Consider the following 21,389-nt stretch of genomic DNA (forward strand, 5'->3'; position numbering starts at 1 on the left):
AGTCTCGTTTTGCATCTGTTGATGACAATTATACCAATCTGCAGGTAGGATTGTGAGTGTTGAGATGCCGAGATGTTTGGATGAGATCAACAGGGGGTTTTGAGACAACTCACAGAAAGCTGGTTTGAAGATTTGATTATGTTATTGTACATCACGGGGTTGCACAACAAATCTTGTTGTTTCCTTATGCAATACATTAAGAGCATATAAAACAAAAAGTGTTTCTAAAACACTGTCTTTATGTCTTTCTTTCTTTTTCTCTCAGGTCCAGTGGAGCACATCCATCTTCTCACTCCCTTTGTAGTCATAAAGAACAAGGAGGTGAACATCACAGCAGTGGCCCTGCCCAGCCACTCACGCACTGTTACTTACTTCTGGTGGTTTGGCAACAATACTGAGGTACTTCTTCCATAACAGCACTCTTGACTTAAGCTGCTTTTAAACAGCAAGCATGCGCCTTTGTGGCTCCCTCTGCATCTGACTTTGTTTATGATTATTAGTTTAGGATGTAAAAAAAAAGCACAATATAAATTAGCAAAAAGTACATCATAGTATAATGTGAATTATATTATTTATGCCGGAATTAAGATATAAACCAAAGTATTGGACATTGGATATTGGACCTCATGTGCGAACATGGTATAGTCCGGAAGTGAAAGTTTCACTCCACCAATGACATGCTATGATTCTAGCATGTCTAAAATGCAGTATTTTTAATCTCTTTAATCCCATAATACTTCAATTTAAAGGTCACATGTCATGGCCATTTCCACTGATCATAATTCCATTGTTGATGTCTACTAGAATAGATTTATACTGTGCAATTTTCCAAACTCACATTGTTTCGCATACAGCATCTCTGTAAACTACGTGTATTCACTCTCTCCACTAAACGGCTCGTTGCAGCTCTTGCCCCCCCCCCTCCCTGTGAGCCCAGTGTGCTCCGATTGGTCGGGACCAGTCGGGAGGTTGTGAATCGCGCTGAGCTCCGTGGAGGTGTTGTTTCCTTGTTTAGCGACACACAGCGAAACACAGCCAAACTCACCCTGAGCACACACAAAGTCACAGCCGAAGTAAAAACAATAAGTGTGGCTTGATATTGAGTAAGAAAAAGGTTGATAAACGCTGTGAGAATGGGTCTGCAGAGAGAATGGGTCTGCAGAGAGAATGGGTCTGCAGAGAGAATGGGTCTGCAGAGAGAATGGGTCTGTAGAGAGAATGGGTCTGCAGAGAGAATGGTCTGTAGAGAGAATGGGTCTGTAGAGAGAATGGTCTGCAGAGAGAATGGGTCTGTAGAGAGAATGGGTCTGCAGAGAGAATGGGTCTGCAGAGAGAATGGGTCTGTAGAGAGAATGGGTCTGCAGAGAGAATGGGTCTGCAGAGAGAATGGGTCTGCAGAGAGAATGGGTCTGCAGAGAGAATGGGTCTGTAGAGAGAATGGGTCTGTAGAGAGAATGGGTCTGCAGAGAGAATGGGTCTGTAGAGAGAATGGGTCTGCAGAGAGAATGGGTCTGCAGAGAGAATGGGTCTGCAGAGAGAATGGGTCTGCAGAGAGAATGGGTCTGTAGAGAGAATGGGTCTGCAGAGAGAATGGGTCTGCAGAGAGAATGGGTCTGCAGAGAGAATGGGTCTGCAGAGAGAATGGGTCTGCAGAGAGAACGGGTCTGCAGAGAGAATTTCGCCGCGATCCCAACTGTCTGTTATCAGCCTGCAGCCAGGGAGGAGAGATCAGCTGAGCTGCATGCACTGAGTGTGTGAGGAAGTCCGTGGATTGGTCAATTTGGACCAATCAGCGGGGGCTTAACGTAACGGCTCCGCGGACGTAACGTAACGGCTCCACGGATTGGTCCATTTAGTTCCGGGGACGACATGACATCATGATGTCCCCGGAAGAATCAAATGGACAGTGACGTATCTCCAACGAGGCGTTTTGGGGAGGTATTTTCTGTTTTAGAGTTTTACTCGCTACATGGTGTACTTTGAGGGTTTTGACTCTGCACACCGTTTACATGCATAAAAACCTTCATAACACACATGGGGACGGGTACTAACCGGAAAAGCATGACATGTCACCTTTAAGTCAATCTCAGATTGACTTTAACACAATATATCTTCAGCTGTTGTTTTTGAAGACAGTTGAAGACATATGTTTTCAATTAGCTTTTCATTAGCAACATCCCCATTTTATTTGATTTTATAATATCACTATTTTATTGTTTTATTCATTCATGTTATAGTTTTGTATATTTTATTGTATTATTGTTTTATTTAGTCTTACGTCTTCCTTTGTTTTACTGAGAGGGTCATCTTCTCCTAATTTTATTTTTACTGTTTTGTTATCATACCTTTTTGACCTCCTTGGGTTCCTTGAATTGTTATATTATGTTTTTGCATACATGCTAAAAAAAAGGTTTGATCGTTTGACTAGAAGTGCATTTATTGTTCTCTGTTTTACATCGTGAAGTGTGCCCTGTGGCTAAATCAGTTTGAGCTGCACCTTGTGTATGAAAAGTGCCATACAAATAAAGCTTTATTATTATTACTTCTACATTAACAGGGGTATAAAACAAGGCACTCCAAACACACCCTTACTTCAACAAAACTTTATATTTATCTTGAATGAATCCCAGTTTTAGACCTATTTGTCGCACCACTGATGGATGGAATGAATATAAGGAATCTAGGGTCAACCTTGAAAACCAGCCTAAGGCAAGATAGCCAATGTCCAGTGATTCAAGCATGGACCATGTGCTTGAGAAGTGTGACATTACTTTGTACCTGTACCATTTGCTCTTGCAGCCTGTGATAACATTGGACGGGAGTATCTCACACACCTTCCCGAACGACGGGATGCACACCATCACAGTCCAGGTGGCTGCAGCCAACACCATCCTGCAGGATACCAAGACCATAGCAGTGCAAGGTCAGTATTTCTTAAATGTATCCCATGGAACAAGCCTGTACTTCTTAGATTCTAGCTGAAAATGGTGTTATGGAAATATTTCAGAAAACAGTCCTTTAGTTAGACACCTTTATATTCTGACGTGTGCAAAATGTTTTTGAAATAAAACTGCTCCTACTTAAGTCAAATATATCACATCACTGTTAGAACCATGGCCACCATGAAAATATGTCTTCATTCGAAAGTGAGTAGCCGACAGCAAGTATCTGTAAAATGCTTTGATTTATTACCAGTAGATGGGCTGGCATAGAGCTGTGACATTTTCTAATTACCTAGAAGTGCATCTGGTACATCCAGCCAAAGGGAAGTGTAGGGGATATGAGAAACCCTCGTCTTTTCATCAAGTGTTAACTACCTGAAACTCAACTTGAGCGAAATGACAGTTTTGGCGCTTCTCCCTGAGAATAATGCCCCCGGATCGGAGTGAATTAATGGCTGATTCTCCCTCGACTCTCCTCAACAGAATTCTTCAAATCTCTACTTTTATCATTCTCCCCTAATCTGGATGAGTTCAACCCAGACATACCCGAGTGGAGACAGGATGTGGGGAGAGTAATTAAGAAGGCTTTGCTCCAAGTGAGTGAATTTCATTTTCTCTTCCGTCCATCTTGCTGTCTGTCTTCAACTCCTTTGTCTTTGTATTTCCTATTGTCTTTCTCAACCTGCTCTTTCTCAATTATTTCCTATACCCCTATTACCTTTGCTGCCCACTCCTCATTGGTGCGGCAAAAAAAGATTGCCCTTACCCAGCGATTCATCATCAGAGAGGTGTGAAGAACCCTCTGCTTTCCTTCTCACCCAAGATGACTTCATCAGGTCGAAATCTTTAAATCTAAAAGTCGGCAATACAAAGTTATTGGAAATTCAAGCGTGACGGCTTCGGAGGGACCTTTTGAGTTACGAAATCTGTCACGGTATATAATGTGTGTGTGTGTGTGTGTGTTAGCGTACTTCAACGTACTGCAGGGCGGTGCATGTAGCCTCGCAATGTGTGGGCCGCTCACCCATCGTTGTTAAGTGCTACTCAACTCCCTATTCACAGTTCATGAATAGCGGACCACATTTGGTTGTGCTACTCTCTTGACCGTCTTACAAACGAGATTAAGAGCTGCTGGTGGGCGCTTTTGTAGAATTGTTTTAAATGGTTAAAGGAGATCTCATAAATAACATAGGCAAGGTCTGTGATGTTGAGCCAATTGATTTCCATGTATGTCTGTGATGTCATGTTCGGTAAGACGATTCGGCCCTACAAATATATATTTGTTTGAACATTGAAGCATGTCCCAGCAGAGGAAAACAATACATATATGACCCTGAAAATGAGAGCACAATAGGGGCCCTTTGATCATAGTTTATCAATGCATGATTAAGCTATTACACGATTGTATTCTCCTCTGATTACAGAGATAGTATTAATACTATCATATCACAGTTACATTATTTCACATAACATGTAGTACATCAAAGGGTAATGTGCTAAACTGCCACCTGTTTTATCTGCGGAGTTTCCCTGTTTTTGTATTTACTCTGTAAGATGATTCAAGCTGCATTGTTCACATTATTGTAGTGACATGTTTCAACTTTCTAAAATATGCTACTTTAACTTCATAATCCTAATGTTTACGGGGAGGCGTGTGGTGCAGTGGGTTGTGCGTTGGTGTTTGGATCAGGGTTCCAAACAGGTTCAAACCCCACTGCAGTCAGCATGTCGTTGTGTCCCTGAGACACTTCACCTCAACGTGCTCCTGTGGGGATTGTCCACAGTATTGACTATGTAAGTCGCTTTGGATAAAAGCGTCTAACAAGTAACATGTCATGTTCATGCACTTTTTTTGATAAGTGAATTTGGTCAAGATCTGTTAACTTACGTTCCACTTCATGCTAGCTGATGATGAGGTTGTATTCCTGCCTGTCATTAGGTTGAAGGCTCCAGGTTCACTGTGTGGGAGTTTAGTGTTGTAAACAGCAATTCAAGCAGTACAACCAAAACAATACTTCATTATTTTAGCAAATTACAACAAAGCTTGATACAAACTTAAAATTTTTATTTAATAGTGCATCATGGTAAAACATTGCGTAAAGGATACAGTAAGCTTTTTTTGAAGTTTGTCTTAAACTAATACAAATGTATATTCACGTTTGCTTTGAAAGAGTTATTGGTTGCTGTTATTAAGATACGTTTTTTTAAAGATGATTTTGTCTTTACATTACTTATTTTCCGGTCCCTAATCTATTTCTCTCCTCACACTAAGCTTGTATAGTAATGGATAAAGACAAATACTGTGTTATAGATAGTTCCCTCAATAAACCTACATGGGGTTCTTCAGGTTGACCGAACATGAACATACACATTGTAAGGCTATCTTGTGGTCATAGAACCAGGGTTACAATAAATAACCATCCTCACAGATTATTTTTTGAAGTGAAGTATTACATTGAACAGGGAGTATACATGGTGACTATTCCAACATGTGTTTTTTCAATGTTACTAGTGGCTGATGTGTCACTTTGCTTTATATATTTTCACATTGTCCTGCTCAAATCTGTTACGTGCCTAAACCCATTTGAAAGAACTGTAGATGTGTGTATAAGCGTAGCACTGACACACATTACATTTCCTGACAAAAACATTATCCAAGTTTTGACAGGAAGGTTTATTCTTCCTCTATTTTGTTATGGTTGAGAACTCTTACTTGAGAGACAGAGGCCAGTCCACATCTGATGGCTTTTCAATATAGTAAACAACTCCCAAACGATAAAACACGAGATGAGAAAAGGGAACAATTTACAATAAAGTCAAGGTCTATTTAACTGAGGCACTATTACTTGCAGGGCAGTTGCTGAATCTCTCGAGTCATAACTTCGGTGCCACTGCCTCTACAAGTTCTGAATGCACAATCAGTAATGGAGGTTAAATCATCCCACTCTGTTTATCTACAACCATCTCCCTCTTACATCCCCTTTAGGTTGCTCGGCTCAAATGCAGGCAGTTTACAATGTTCATACTCCCACAGCTTAACTTAAAGTTAAATCTAGCTGTCGTATTCTTATCGCTACCCTGAAGGCACCACATTACTTAGTAAACCATTCAAAGCAATATGTTTTCTATTTTCACTCTTGTAAACTATGGTTATGTTGATAACTACCTTTCTCTAAAATGACTAGAATGTATATTTGGTTTTAAGATGATAATGATAATTAAAAACAATCTGGATTTCAGACAAAGAGGCCCTATTATGCTTTTTGGGGTTCTCCCTTTCCTGTATAGGTGTAAAAGGTTATGTCCAGATGTACAGCGATGTACTCTGTGTATAGTGCTGATTTGTCATTGTAAGCATGCTAACATGGTTAAAGAAGATTCTAAGCATGTTTTCCTGCTGTTGCTAGCATTGATGTCAATGCATGCTGCCACTGTGAGTAAGCTCAAACACTAGATTCTTCCACTGTTGCCTACATATCACATAGAATCGCTTCTGGTACATATAACATATGCCCTAAAGAAAACGTTTGCACATGCACACAAATGGACTGTGTGTGTCGAGGTGGAAACCTTTCAGCATATGCACAGTTACAGTTCTGTCCTCAGCCCCTCTAGAGCTTATCTTCAAATAATAATACCAAAATAAACTTGCAAAATATTGCACTGTGGGATCTTTGTATCAAACTAAATTGAGCCAAACTTCCCTGCAGCAGGTAACCTCCTCCTCGCTCAGTGTCTCACCTCTCTCCCTGCTTGCTATTTCAGTCTGATGTGTGTCTCCAGCAGTAGATTTGCACAGCACTCGAAAGCAGCCTGCCAGCTTTTTTCTGAACTAATGACAGATTGCAATGAGAACAAACATGGTCAAAGTGTATTGATTTTTTTTCAGGGGCTATTGCCTCTTTTGTCATCCTATTTACTTTATCTCCCCCTCTGCCACCCCTTCTCTCATTGCAAGTCATGCCCATGGCTATCATTTGTCCACTACTTTGGTACTCAAATAGGGATTTCAGTGCTTGATAATTGATGTGCTTTGGCTTTAGCCACTCCATTGTCCACCTCAGCCGCTGAGAAAACATCAAAACATCACAGGCTCTAAAATGAAGAGTGATCACCGCCCAGGCTCTGCATCCCTTCCTTGAATAAACTGGTTAAGAGTGCCGAAAAAGGTTTTCGGGAAAATAAAAGAGAAAACATTGGTTTGGCCTCACCTATTTCAACAAAAACCAAAGGAAATTGAGATTTAACCAGAAAACGTTTTCATTTCATTTCAAACCAAATGACTTTCTTTTGTTGGATTGAAAAAGTCTAATTACACGTCTGAAGGAATTTCTGTGAGGACCGGCACCAAAATATCTTACTTTCAAAATTGCAACAGCGTGTTTGAAGCTTTTGTTTATTTTTCTTACAAAAAACATATTTATTCCACCCTCAGCAAGCAATTAGAAAGGCAAAGCTTGGGATAGTTGAGTCATAGCTGTTTTTTCACTGTTACATTTGTAGCAAAAAGCTTCTAGGTACAATTATGATTGATTGTCTTTTTTATCAATGAATGCTCAATGACATAGGAAGCTGATGGGAATTTTACAATTACAGATTTCTTTTTTAAAAAATCCAAATGTTTTAAGAAGTCAGGGGATCATCAAAATGATTAGAGTTCATCTTCTGGTAACCATGACTTTCTGTATCATGTTCCAGGACAATCCATTCATCAGTTCTTCACATTCTTTACTTACTTAATGTTGAAGAAACAATCTTTTCATGCAGAGATTCTGCTTTGGTACAGCTTTATGTAGCACAGTGTCCAGTTGAGAAACATTGGAACTGAACAATATGAACCCTGAAGTGTTAAAGAAAAAGAACAACTGGACTGTCTTCCCAACAAGTGATATTTGAAACAGTGGGGTACTAACATGACTGAACTGAATGGGAGGCACAGTGGAGGCACAGTGGAGGGGTGTTGGACTTTGAATCAGGGGATAGCAAGTTCGAGTCCCACTGCAGTCAGCATGTCGTTGTGTCCCTGAGACACTTCACCCCAAATGGCTCCTGTGGGGATTATCCACAGTAAGTCGCTTTGGATAAAAGCATGTAACAAGTGACATGTAATGTAATGTAACTAGACACAAAGGTCATTATGCATTTGGCACTTTTGTCTCTTTGTATCTACGTATCTATCTGTGTTGTTCCAACCTGATCTCTCTGCTGCCGATCAGGGCTAGTTATGAGTGGTTCCAGAACAGTAGCTAGAGTCCAGTTCTGCCACTGCCATCCTTCCAGTACATTCTGGTGAATGTTGAGTCTATCCAGTAGGGGTGTAACGGTATACGTACCCATACCGAAATTATTCGGTACGGGCCCTTTGGTTCGGTACACATGTGTACCGAAGTGTACTGAACGAATATAACGTTAAACGTAAACAATTGAGAACGTGAACAACTTCTTGGAAGTAATCTGAGGGTTGAGGGTTAGGCTAGGTTTCTTTTACAGAAATAAGTCCTGTTTCTCGCTTGAGGCCAGGAAAAGGCTAGTCACTGTGACCTTTTTACCTGTGCTGGATTATGGTGATTTGTTATATATGAATGCACCTGCCAATTACCTGAGCAAGTTAGATGCTGCGTATCACAGTGCACTGAGATTTTTGACAAATTGTAAAGCACTTACGCATCACTGTACCCTGTATACCAAGGCGGTTATGCCATCACTTACTGTACGGAGGCTCAGTCACTGGTACTTTTTCATTTATATATAGCTGACATCTCTCAGTGGATGTCTGCTCACCACCTCAAGCTCAACCTTGACAAGACTGAGCTGCTCTACCTCCCGGGAAAAGATTGTCCCACTCTTGACCTAACAATCAACATCGGCACCTCAGTTGTTTCCCCGACTCAGACTGCAAGGAATCTGGGTGTGACCCTAGATAACAACCTGTCCTTCACTGCAAACATCGCTGCTACAACCCGTTGCTGCAGATACACGCTTTACAACATCAGGAAGATACGTCCCCAGCTGACACAGAAAGCGACGCAAGTTCTGGTCCAGGCTCTCGTCATCTCACGCCAAGACTACTGCAACTCCCTCCTGGCTGGTCTACCTGCATGTGCCATCCGACCTCTGCAGCTCATCCAGAATGCAGCGGCTCGTCTGGTCTTCAACCTTCCTAAATTCTCCCACACCACTCCGCTCCTCCGCTGCCTTCACTGGCTTCCGGTAACTGCTAGAATCCACTTCAAGACACTGGTACTTGCTTACCATGCTGCGAATGGATCTGGCCCTTCCTACATCCAGGACATGGTTAAACCGTACACCCCAGCGCGTGCACTACGCTCTGCATCAGCCAAACGACTCGCTGCGCCCTCGCTGCGAGGGGGACCCAAGTTCCCATCAGCAAAAACACGTGGGTTTGCTGTCCTGGCTCCAGGATGGTGGAATGAGCTCCCCATTGACATCAGGACGGCAGATAGCTTGCACATCTTCCGGCGCAGACTGAAAACTCATCTCTTTCGACTCCACTTCGAGCGTTGGAACTATTAACGAAGCACTTTTATACTAATAAAGGACTGGCTTACCTAAAGCCAGTTGAGTAGCACTTGAAATGTTTGGCTCTATGAAACCTGATGTACTTATATGATTCTGTTTTCTTCAAGGTTGTGTCTTCCTGGTCGAATGTACTTATTGTAAGTCGCTTTGGACAAAAGCGTCAGCTAAATGCAATGTAATGTAATGTAATGTAATTTACAAAGCCATGTTGGATAAACTACCATCTTATATCTGCTCCCTGATCTCTCTGCGAATTGAAAGTACTTATTGCCTGAGATCGCATGCTGTGGTTTTATTAAATGTGCCAAGTGCTAGGACTGTCTTAGGGAAGAAAGCTTTTAGATGTGCAGCTCCACTAACATGGAACAGTCTGCAAAAAGAATGGAAGATTACCAAGCTAGTACCACTACATGTTTTTAAAGCTCGGTTGGATGCTACAAAATCAGATGCTGTTGGTACCTGTACTTGTGGTTAAATATGTAAATTGTAATCCCTGTACATTTTGCTGTATGATGTCCTTTTGTTGTTCTGTTGTTTATGTCTTCTTGTGGAACCTACTGCTGCAGGTCTCAGAATCTCAGGTGCTGCGTCGCAGCATTCAGAGTAATTTGCTCACATTGGGTTCAACGCGTCATAGAGCGACCAAGTCATTTCATTGGACGAGAGGCATACTATGAGACTGGTCACAGGGATGCGTTCAAATGTAGTCAGTAATTTGAGGAACTGTCGAAATGGCGAACTTAGATAAAGTTGAGCTCGAAAATCCTCCAGCATCATTGAAGTCTCCGGTTTGGGAACATTTTGGTTTCGCAGTTACGTACAAGGATGAAGGATAAAGACAGGTGGACCGAACCAAAGCTGTTTGTCGGCATTGTTCAACTAACATTGGTTACGCGGCTGGCAATACATCACACTCATTTGAAAAGGCATCACCCGAACGTGAATATCACCGGTACCAAAAGAAAAAAGACTGAAGTGCAAACCCAACTCCCACTAGCATGTAAGCCTCCACCACTCGCAGAGAGTTCAGACCGAGCCAAAGCTATTACAAACGCCAAATATCCTTATGTTGCCATGTTAGAAAAGCGCTACCTGGCTGTATCTGCTACCTCTGTCCATAGCGAGAGGGTGCTCTCCACAGCAGGAGACATTGTTAGTGCCAGCAGATCTGCACTTTCGACAAGCAATGTCTATTTTCTTCTGCTGTTCATGTTTGTGTTTAATTCCTGTCTTTCCTTTTCCACTGATCTCTCTGTCGACAAAACCCTAACCCTCTTCTAACTTCTTCCCTTTCCTAGTTTTCTGTTCTTGTTCTCTCTTTATTTTCTGTACAGACCGTTCAGTCATCATAAGACCAACTTTTCATGATCTCAATATATATATATATGAAAAAAGGGATATTGAAAAAGTATTGCATGGTGTTTTCTGTTGAAGAAAAACAAATGTGTTTTTGCCACAGTTGACGTTAAACTGACCAGACTTCTTACTGTGGATTGATATTCACATTGTCCCTTGATATGAGCGTCAAATTGACCAATCAGAATCAAGCATTCAACTTAGCTGCTACATTCACACACCCTAATCTTCACATTGCAACATATTTCCAAAGAACCCTCTTGATTATGGCAGTGTACTTGAGTCTCAGTTCTTCTGCTGGGGATGTTATTATGTTCACAACCAGCCCCCTGCTCTGTTGAGCGCTGTGCTTCCTTATGTTTGGAATACATATATAACATTCACACAATAATCCACTCCAGGGGGGTAAGCTGACTGGAAGAATGTAATTGTCTGATTTCATGGGCACAGAACAAAGTCATAAATTGATGAAGTTATTTGAATAAATCACTGTCACAGTGCATTTGTCTGCCTTATCCCAGGTGTCGGACTTCCCAGAGGAGCAGCTCCTGGTAGCCGTGTTCCCAGGAGTCCCAACAGCTGCCGAGCTCTTCCTGTTACCCCACAAGAACCAATCAGAGGGCAAGAAAAAGAGTGAGGAGGTGCTAGAGCAGGTATGGGGGACTTTATTGAAAATGTACATTATTACTTGAAATCTAATCAAAAACGTTGCTATTCACAAAGCAAAACAAGACTTATTTTAATGTAGATAACCATGTTGTATGTGTTTAACAGGTATCCGATGTAATTGTAACCGCGCTGAACCAGAACTTGGTGGAGTTCGAGCTGAAGCCTGGTGTAAGGGTGATTGTGTACAACACACAGTTAACACTTGGTAAGAAACATTTGCTCTTATTGACATTAAGTTATCAACCCTAATTGTACCTGGCATGGGTCATTTAAGCATCACCTATCATTTTACATTCTTCATTTGGAAGTCCCAAAATACACAACTGTAAAAATGGTCATTGGACAACATGAATGTTTCTTTGCTCCACTGATTACAATTCCTGTCAGTCTGCCGCCTTTCCCAATAAAGAACACAGGGGAGTATGACAGGCTCAGGGTTGATTTTAAGTGGAGCTCCTTGAGACGATCTTTTATGCCTGCCATAAAAAGCTGAACATCTGTTCTATTTCTTGCATCGCCATCCAACCACAAAATGAGTGTTACACTGAGTATAATTATGTTGATTATTTAGTCCTTGAGAAATAACACTGTACACCCTTATGGGAAAAAATGTCTTCAGAAATGCTTGAGAAGTCAACAGCGTCTGGTTCTAAAATGCTGAAAATAGGTGGTCAAGATTAGAAACATTTAATAGGCACTGCTGCCAAAAACCAAAGTGCTGTTATAAGTATAAAAGCAATGCTGGATTCATGGAGGCACATTGTAAATAACATGGATTTTCAGGCGAAATCTACCTTTTATTGGTGTTGGAAATACTTAACAAATCCTGTGTCTGACTGCTGGACAGATACACTTACACAGTATTCATTGCTTGGCTAGTTTCATTAGGCAAACAGTCTTCGGAGGCACACAGCCATGAGTTGTGTGTAGCTGAAAGTGCTGGGTATTAACAGCCTGGCATATGCTGTTCTGTGACGATCTGTGGTGTGCTGCACTTTAATGACATTGGAGGTTTACCCAGCTGGATACCTCTTTATATTTCACCTCCCAAGAAAAAGGTCTGAGCCTTCAAGCTGCTTGAGAAAGGTCAACACGCTGTTTCTAAGCTCAAGTGTTTGCAAGTAGCTCATAAACATTGGGAATGCAATGTGATTTCCCTGAAACAACAGACATTAAAGCCCTCTTCAACATACGAGTTTGATTACGAGCAAAACCATGTACTTTGATACCAATCCTTGAAAGTGCTTGTTTGATTAGCCTTTTGTTTGAGGTAAATGTAACCATTTCAAATCTACCTGAAAAGTAATAAATACCTGCTGCCGTCACCTTCTTTGCCCAGCAATAGAAACAGCAATTCCACGCTATCACAACAATGACATTTGAGCTATTTAAAACAAAAGCATCATTTTCAAATCCATTATCTCTGTTGTGTGTGTATATACAGAACTCACGAGTTAATTTGCTGGTGCATAAACATGGGTCTATATTTCATTTCATGTGAATGTGCAGTCCGGAAAATGAAAAATAACCCAATTTGTATTACGATAGAAACAAACTGATGACACAAATGTTTAGAGAACCATGACGTTTTTTTTTACAAAAATTGTTTTGCTAAACTGCCTAAGCACTTGCAGTTCATAGCTACATGTTGTACATATTGCAGATTAAAGACGCCCTGTGGAGTTTTTAAAGTGGTTGATGGACAAAACACAATCCTGCTACCTGTGTAGCATACTCTACTAATCAACAATTCATTGGAAAGGGGTGTTGAATGTACTTGATATGCTTGTATTCCTTATGATTGGGCTTTAAAAGATTTCCTTCCAGGGCACAACAGACACAATTATACATTCTGGCTAACTCTACTCATATTGAGAAATGTATTAATGATGCACTGCGGCTGTCAAATAAAGTAGTACACTGAAATAAACAGTAAAGACAATAAGCTAGCAATGGAGAATAAGACTTCTAGCTAGAAAAACGAGGATATTTAATAAATAAATATTAAGTGCTTTAGTTATGTTGGGAATGTCTTCAACACGTTTGGTAGGATTGTAATTGTTTAGAAGCAATGCAAACCTGGCGATGTGCTATCAAAATGGGGTTGTTTAAACACTTCTTCAGTGTGACTTTATTTTTCTTTATGTATTTTACTTTATTAAAGCTTGAATGTAGAACGTTGAGTATTTACCCCTCCAATGGAAGAAATGAACATGAGCCCAGATTGGACTGATTGGACACATTGTTCCTACTTGCCTGCTTTATTTGTTTTAATCAGTAATAATGTACAGTAGTATACATCACATTGACACAAATTGCTGGGCATGTTGGTAAGGCAGACAAATCATATCAAAGCACAGTTAGGCCTACATGCTAAACTAGCTTGTATAGCCTACATGTATTCACAGGTCTTCCAACAACTTCATTTAATTTACTTTATAGAGCTACTTAACTTTTAATCAGGAATAATGTATATAATTTACATCAAATGTACACAAATTGCTGGGCAAGTTGGTTAGGTTAAAAGTCATATTAAAGCACATCTACAGTAACATGCTAAACTAGCTACCCATGTTATATAGCCTTCATTTATTTACAGGCATCAAATAACTTCACCTACTTCCATTTAATAGCTACTACACTTTCTATCAGGAATAATGTACTTTAATTTACTCAAATTGCTGGGCATGTTGGTAATGCAGACAATGATATCAAAGCACATGTCACCTGCTAAACTAGCCTAACATGTTATAAAGCCTACAGATGATTACAGCTCTTCCAACCACTTCTCACTTTAGCTACTTAACCTTTTATCATGATTAATGTGGATTCATGTACATCAACGTCTCACACATTGCGGGGCTTGTTGGTGAGGCAAACAATGAAATTAAAGGACATCTACCAAAAGCTAACTGTTTCCTGTCCGCTCCCACAGCACCCTTGGTGGACTCCAGCCCCAGACACAGCAGCTCGGCCATGCTGATGCTCCTATCAGTGGTGTTCCTGGGTCTAGCAGTGTTCCTCATCTACAAATTCAAGAGGTACACTGTGTGATTAATTCCACCTGCTGCACATGGCACGGTCATATATAACCCTAGTATATATCTATTATTTTATTATCCATTATTGATGATACCATTTGAGCACCGTCTGGACCAATCAATCAGTTGCGCTAAGAAATTGGATTGAACAAGTCCCCCTAGAGGTTGTACACAAACTTCTAGCAGGATTGAATGAGCATGTGGCTCCAATCAGTGATAACATGTGGATAAAACGACCATTAAAGGGTTGAATATGCTGTTGCTGTTCCACGCTTGTTATTTGCTGAATAAATTATTCATACATGAAATGATTCTCTTGAAAAGTCGGAGGGAATGGAAAATCTGTCATTAATTATGAATATGAATTTTTCCCATTACTCTAAAGAGCATGCATTTTTCTGGAAATCTCACAGTTGACAAAACAGAGCAATTAAAAAAGCCCAAATTAATGGTAATTGGAAATAAATTGGATGGTGACTAAATATAGATGTAGGTGTTATACATGTTGATGGGAAAGATACCAATGCCACTGTAATATGCCTAAAGAGTAGTGACTGAGGTATTATTACAGTTGAGACAACTCTGAAAGTTGGAATGCCCAAAGCACTAGGAAACAGAACTGTCCTTGAGGTTAGCCGAGAAAATGTGTTTAAAGTTTGTCATAAAAAAAACACTTTTGTTAGATTTATAAATGATTATTTTTATACTGAAAAATATGGCAAACATTTCATTTTTTCCAATTTGTCAATCTCTTCTTTTATAAAATTAGAAAAATACCTTGGATCAACATATACGCTGAGGTGAACCAGGAGAAGGAGCAGGAGATGATTGGCTCGGTCGGCCAGGGCGACAGCACGCCTAAAATCACTCTGAGTGAGTTCTCCGCATCCAAAGAACTCATGGAGAAAGAACTGGATGCCAGGATCAAAAGTAAATGAAGAGCTTTCATGGAGTGAAATGATTCCACTCAAAAGGATTGCTTACTGACTTGAAAAGGGTTTTGATTTCCTGATCAGAGACATGATTTTCTATCATTTTGAAGATGGTCTTAGAAGTCAGAATACACAAATACATGTGTGCAGAATCATACCCCAGGAGTACTTTAGCTATTGAATTTGAATTATTTTTTAAAACAGAGAATTGGCAACTTAATCTCCTTTTAGCAATTTGAATTATTCAGAGAAGAGGAAAGCAGAGGGAGCCGCAGAGTATAGACAGACCAGGATGGGGTTTAGCACAGTAAAGAAAAGATTTTCAGCAAGGCTTGCAGTACTGAGAACAATGAATAAATAATAAAACCAACATGTTTAAGCATGCTGCCTCAGGACTTCGTTGGCCAGCAGGAGCACAGAGGCAGCGGCCTTAATCACTTGACTATTTGGTTAGAATATGACTTGTTTAAATATTCCAGCACATTTGCAAAAAGCTAATTGGCTAAATTCTGCTTACTCTGACCTTATATGATACGCTGTTTTGCTGCTTTACCAACAGAATGCAGTACAGGTCAAATGGCAAGTGCAGTTCCAGAATGAATTTGTCTCTGAGTAGCTGACTTAGGTGTGAAAAAGATTAAGGTCTTACACCGAGGTGACACCCACAATATTGTATTCAGCTCAATGCCCATTGTTATCTTCTGCTTACTGCCTGTAAGCCTCTCCACAGAGGAGAGCCGGTTAGTATTGTCATCATGTAGCAGCATGACCTGAGGTGCTGCCCCAACCCTAATCATACTAAGTCTACAAATTGAATAATACATGCCGACCTCTGCTACAGTATAGAAGACTTCACAGGGTTGCACAACTAGTTGTTATGCTACACATTCATAGCGTATGAAACAAAGACTGTATTCCACTCCTGTAGTGAATTTTCTAGAACTTGCATCAGGACAAATATACAGGAAAAACAGCAGCAACACAAAAGCCTCGATGCCTTCTATACATGCAGTGCAACCAGACAGTGCATGTATATGGGATCTGTGATATAGAGTGGTGCAGTAATGATTCTTAAAACCCAGAAAATGATTAGCATATTACCATTTCCGGTCGTCTCAAAGTCAATGGATTTTTTAACATGTTTGTGGTAAGAAGCCTGAAATAAGGTCTGGGGTTAACACAAGCTAACCTTTTTGTTCCACAAAATAAAATATGTTACATAAATAACGATTGGTTAAATTAGACTTATATACCTCATCACTCCGACACAAGTCCGCCTTTAGCTTAGCCGGGGTGACGCACCACCATGTGACCGTAATGTACTTCATACATTCGCTTTTTCACTTCTTCTGGTTGCATTTATGCTTAAAAAAGGACAAAGTGATGTTAGTATATGGAAATCATTCTGCTGAACAAAACGTGTCAGTATCCTTCACGAGTGTTGACCACAAAGCTTGATTTCTGCAATATACCAAAATCAACTGGGGAAATCCCATCATCACTGCAGTACTCTATTGAGTGCTGTTATAAAAAGATAACACATTTAAAATGACAATAATTACATAATGTAATAAATACAACGGACAATTTAAAGCGTCAAATAGAAGCAATCATGCTAATTAGAGTAATAATTACTTCCAGTCCTGGAATATACAGTATATCACATTAAATGGCCAATCCAGGGATTTAGTATTGCATTTTCTTACAGGCAGCAAACACGGATTATGATATAGTCAGTTCAGAAGACGGAAGACATCCTCATAGTAATGCTTATTATTACTGGACACTACATTTTGAATAATGCAACGTAATAATATCCTTTATTAGACCCAAACTCAACCCCCCCAGTTCGCACACAGGCCTTTTTTTCAACAAATGCATAGGGTCCAAACCAATGAGGATATAACCCTTTAAAAAAGTAAGCATTTGTTTAAATTCTAATAACAAAACAAGAACAAACAGCAATACAAATTAAATTATTCAAAAGAAAGAATTAAAATAAAAACAACTCTCCTGAGTGTGAGACAAAATGCGCAACCAAACAACTAATTCATTCTAATGTCTTGTTCAGTCTTGCATAAAGTACATTTGTTCTCTATATGAAAAGCAAATTGATAAACATGTTTGTTGGGTATGTTTTCGACAGTGTTACATTATAATTCAATTAATTTGCCATTAACAATATACTGCTTAACAGAAAAATGAACTATGTTTGTTGAGTAATGTTGGTTTAGTCAATCCTATCAATACATCTTCAACATGTGGACCTTGTTGGCCTCTTCCAATTGAAATCATAACTTAAATGGTTCTAGTATTCTGAGGAAGAGTTATGAAATAATGCAATGCTGATGAAACTTATTACAGCCTTGAATCAGAGAAAGCAGTTAGTCCTGACATGCTGTTATAACCTACAGTATAACATAAACACAAATGTGTATTCTCTGCATGTGTTTCATGTTGTCTTGTCAAACAAAAAATATAAACGCAACACTTTTGTTTTTGCTCCCATTTTTCATGAGATGAACTCAAAGATCTAAAACATTTTCTATATACACAAAATAACCATTTCTCTCAAATATTGTTCACAAATCTGAACAAATCTGTGATAGTGAGCACTTCTCCTTTGCCGAGATAATCCATCCCACCTCACAGATGTGGCATATCAAGATGCTGATTAGACAGCATGATTATTGCACAGGTGTGCCTTAGGCTGGCCACAATAAAAGGCCACTCTAAAATGTTCAGTTTTATCACACAGCACAATGCCACAGATGTCGCAAGTTTTGAGGGAGCGTGCAATTGGCATGCTGACAGCAGGAATGTCCACCAGAGCTGTTGCCCATGAATTGAATGTTCATTTCTCTACCATAAGCCGTCTCCAAAGGCGTTTCAGAGAATTTGGCAGTACATCCAACCGGCCTCACAACCGCAGACCACGTGTAACCACACCAGCCCAGGAACTCCACATCCAGCATCGGACAGCTGCTGCAACAATCGGTTTGCATAACCAAAGAATTTCTGCACAAACTGTCAGAAACCGTCTCAGGGAAGCTCATCTGCATGCTCGTCGTCCTCATCGGGGTCTCGACCTGACTCCGGTTCGTCGTCGTAACCGACTTGAGTGGGCAAATGCTCACATTCGATGGCGTCTGGCACGTTGGAGAGGTGTTCTCTTCACGGATGAATCCCGGTTTTCACTGTTCAGGGCAGAGTGTGGGTGAGCGGTTGGGGTCAATGTTGTGAATCGAGTGGCCCATGGTGGTGGTGGGGTTATGGTATGGGCAGGCGTATGTTATGGACGACGAACACAGGTGCATTTTATTGATGGCATCGTGAATGCACAGAGATACCGTGACGAGATCCTGAGGCCCATTGTTGTGCCATTCATCCACGACCATCACCTCATGTTGCAGCATGATAATGAACGGCCCCATGTTGCAAGGATCTGTACACAATTCCTGGAGGCTGAAAACATCCCAGTTCTTGCATGGCCAGCATACTCACCGGACATGTCACCCATTGAGCATGTTTGGGATGCTCTGGATCGGCGTATACGACAGCGTGTTCCAGTTCCTGCCAATATCCAGCAACTTGGCACAGCCATTGAAGAGGAGTGGACCAACATTCCACAGGCCACAATCAACAACCTGATCAACTCTATGCGAAGGAGATGTGTTGCACTGCGTGAGGCAAATGGTGGTCACACCAGATACTGACTGGTTTTCAGACCCCCCCCAATAAAGCAAAAATGCACGTTTCAGAGTGGCCTTTTATTGTGGCCAGCCTAAGGCACACCTGTGCAATAATCATGCTGTCTAATCAGCATCTTGATATGCCACACCTGTGATGTGGGATGGATTATCTCGGCAAAGGAGAAGTGCTCACTATCACAGATTTTTCAGATTTGTGAACAATATTTGAGAGAAATGGTTATTTTGTGTATATAGAAAATGTTTTAGATCTTTGAGTTCATCTCATGAAAAATGGGAGCAAAAACAAAAGTGTTGCATTTATATTTTTGTTCAGTGTATAATTGCCCTTAACACCACTTTAGGAGTTATTTTGTTTTATGTGAGTTGTTCCCAAAAATGTTGTAAAATGCAGTGGAACTACACTGGAGGTCTTTGGATAGATGTGTACCCAGGGTTGGGAGGGTTACTTTGAAAATGCATTTCATTACAATTACTAGTTACCAGTAAAATGTGTAATTAGTAACCTCATCTGAGTATGAAAGTATGGATTATATGTTATTTATAGGAAAACCTGCCTGTCATTAAGCATATTCAGGCAGTAGTTTATACACCAACACTGAAACACATGATTCACACTTAAAGTATTGGCCTACAGAACAGTACAGTTTACAGAAGAAATGCAATGTTTTGTATCCTGATTACATTATACGTTACATTAAATCCCTTACTTCCCGATCCTGCATGTATCCCATCATCCTCCACTAATGACATCATACGACTCACTGAAGTTTCCCTTCATTTTCAGCATGAGCGGTAGAAAAAAGAAACACATTTTCATAATGGCTCACTTTCTTATATCCAAAAAACAGCTACAAATCCTTGGATTAAAACATTTCAGTAATAAACACGACCATGTCAAAGAGGTGGTATATATAAGTACTGATGCAGAACTAACTATCTCTCATTCTTTTCTTCTGTCCGTCTCTCCTCAGGGGGAGTTGGAAACGCCTGCGAGAGCACAAGGGAGATTCCCAACTGTACTAGCGTGTAAAGCTGGAGAGCGACAGTTTATGTACAGCCAAGTGTTACAGTGTCGGGGTTCTCTTTTTCTGTTTTGTAATTCTCAACACAACTGATGTTAATAGTTTTCTAAGGGACCTCATTTATACTGACTTGCACGGATGCCTCATTCAGCAACATCCACGCAGAAAAATGTCAATTTACTCGATGAGATCAGTGTCGTAACTGGCATATACAGTTGTTTGGATAAGCTACATTCATTCACAGAGTGAAATACCTTTGTCCACACCTGTGAAGAGTTCTGTACATTTCATAAGGAGTTTGCTTTGAGAATAATTTCTGCCTATATATAGACTATAATGTCTGAGTCTTCAATCTAACAGGGAATATTATTGAAATGTACAATATTATCATATGTTCTGTTAAATGTATATATTATTACTTTCTACCTGCTCGTAGTCTAAGTACCATGGACAACAGAGGATCTGGTCTGTTTTTGAAAGTGTGTTAAAACATTACTTAAAGAAATCAACTTTGTTTCGCTAAGGTTCTTGACTTGTGCATGTTCTTATTGAGGACAGGATTTCTGTGTTTTAGATAAGCAAGTGTTGTAAATAGTTGTTTTCTAATCCTCCCTCAAAGAGCCCAATGGATTTTACCCACACTTCTTCTGTTTTGCCCTCGTTTTCTGCAGTTACTGTTGAGCGATAAGTATCTTGTAGAAAAGGTTTATCTGTAAATGCAGGTAGAATTCTATTGAAATAATGCAGTATTAACGTCCCACTATTTCCCTGGAAAGAAATACAAACATGTCCAATGTGTTTCATTAGATATATACAATAGATATTCAGTGATGTTTACACAGATTCCATCCTTGCCATTGGTCTCATTACATTACCTTCTGCCTGTTGGACAATGACTCAGATTGGGCATCAGAACTCATTTCTATTGTGGTGACCAGTGATCAAATTCAAAATATTCATATGTTGGGAGAACGTTGATGGCGTTCAATCCAAAATAACATTATAAGTTATGTGTACGTCCTCAGAAATACCACGAACAGAAGGTTGGGTTCTGATAGCTGGTTCCACTTCGGTTCCTGTTTGGGAAAGAACTATATGAATCAATCGAGTGGTGCACTGATGACCTTTTATTGTTGGCGGACCCTGAAGTTAGCATCGCAAGGGCTCCTTCAAC

The 21,389-nt window shown here is 40.2% G+C and overlaps 1 protein-coding gene across 3 annotated transcripts in view; it reads left to right on the forward strand.

The window, feature by feature from the left end:
- sorcs3 (sortilin related VPS10 domain containing receptor 3) overlaps positions 1 to 20,729 on the forward strand; it is a 309,125-nt gene extending 288,396 nt beyond the window's left edge. For 2 of the 3 annotated variants that reach the window (XM_034232799.1, XM_034232801.1), the window contains exons 20-27: positions 266 to 399; positions 2,800 to 2,923; positions 3,426 to 3,538; positions 11,360 to 11,491; positions 11,613 to 11,712; positions 14,443 to 14,548; positions 15,318 to 15,478; positions 20,165 to 20,729. In XM_034232799.1, coding sequence (XP_034088690.1) covers positions 266 to 399; positions 2,800 to 2,923; positions 3,426 to 3,538; positions 11,360 to 11,491; positions 11,613 to 11,712; positions 14,443 to 14,548; positions 15,318 to 15,478; positions 20,165 to 20,223 — 929 coding nt within the window. In that variant the 3' untranslated portion in view covers positions 20,224 to 20,729. The remainder of the gene's footprint in view (positions 1 to 265; positions 400 to 2,799; positions 2,924 to 3,425; positions 3,539 to 11,359; positions 11,492 to 11,612; positions 11,713 to 14,442; positions 14,549 to 15,317; positions 15,479 to 20,164) is intronic. The other variant, XM_034232800.1, reaches the window with a different exon arrangement.
- Positions 20,730 to 21,389: the final 660 nt, after the last annotated feature.

The sequence above is a fragment of the Gymnodraco acuticeps genome, unplaced genomic scaffold (genome assembly GCF_902827175.1).
Source record: "Gymnodraco acuticeps unplaced genomic scaffold, fGymAcu1.1, whole genome shotgun sequence".
Taxonomy (NCBI): Eukaryota; Metazoa; Chordata; class Actinopteri; order Perciformes; family Bathydraconidae; genus Gymnodraco; species Gymnodraco acuticeps.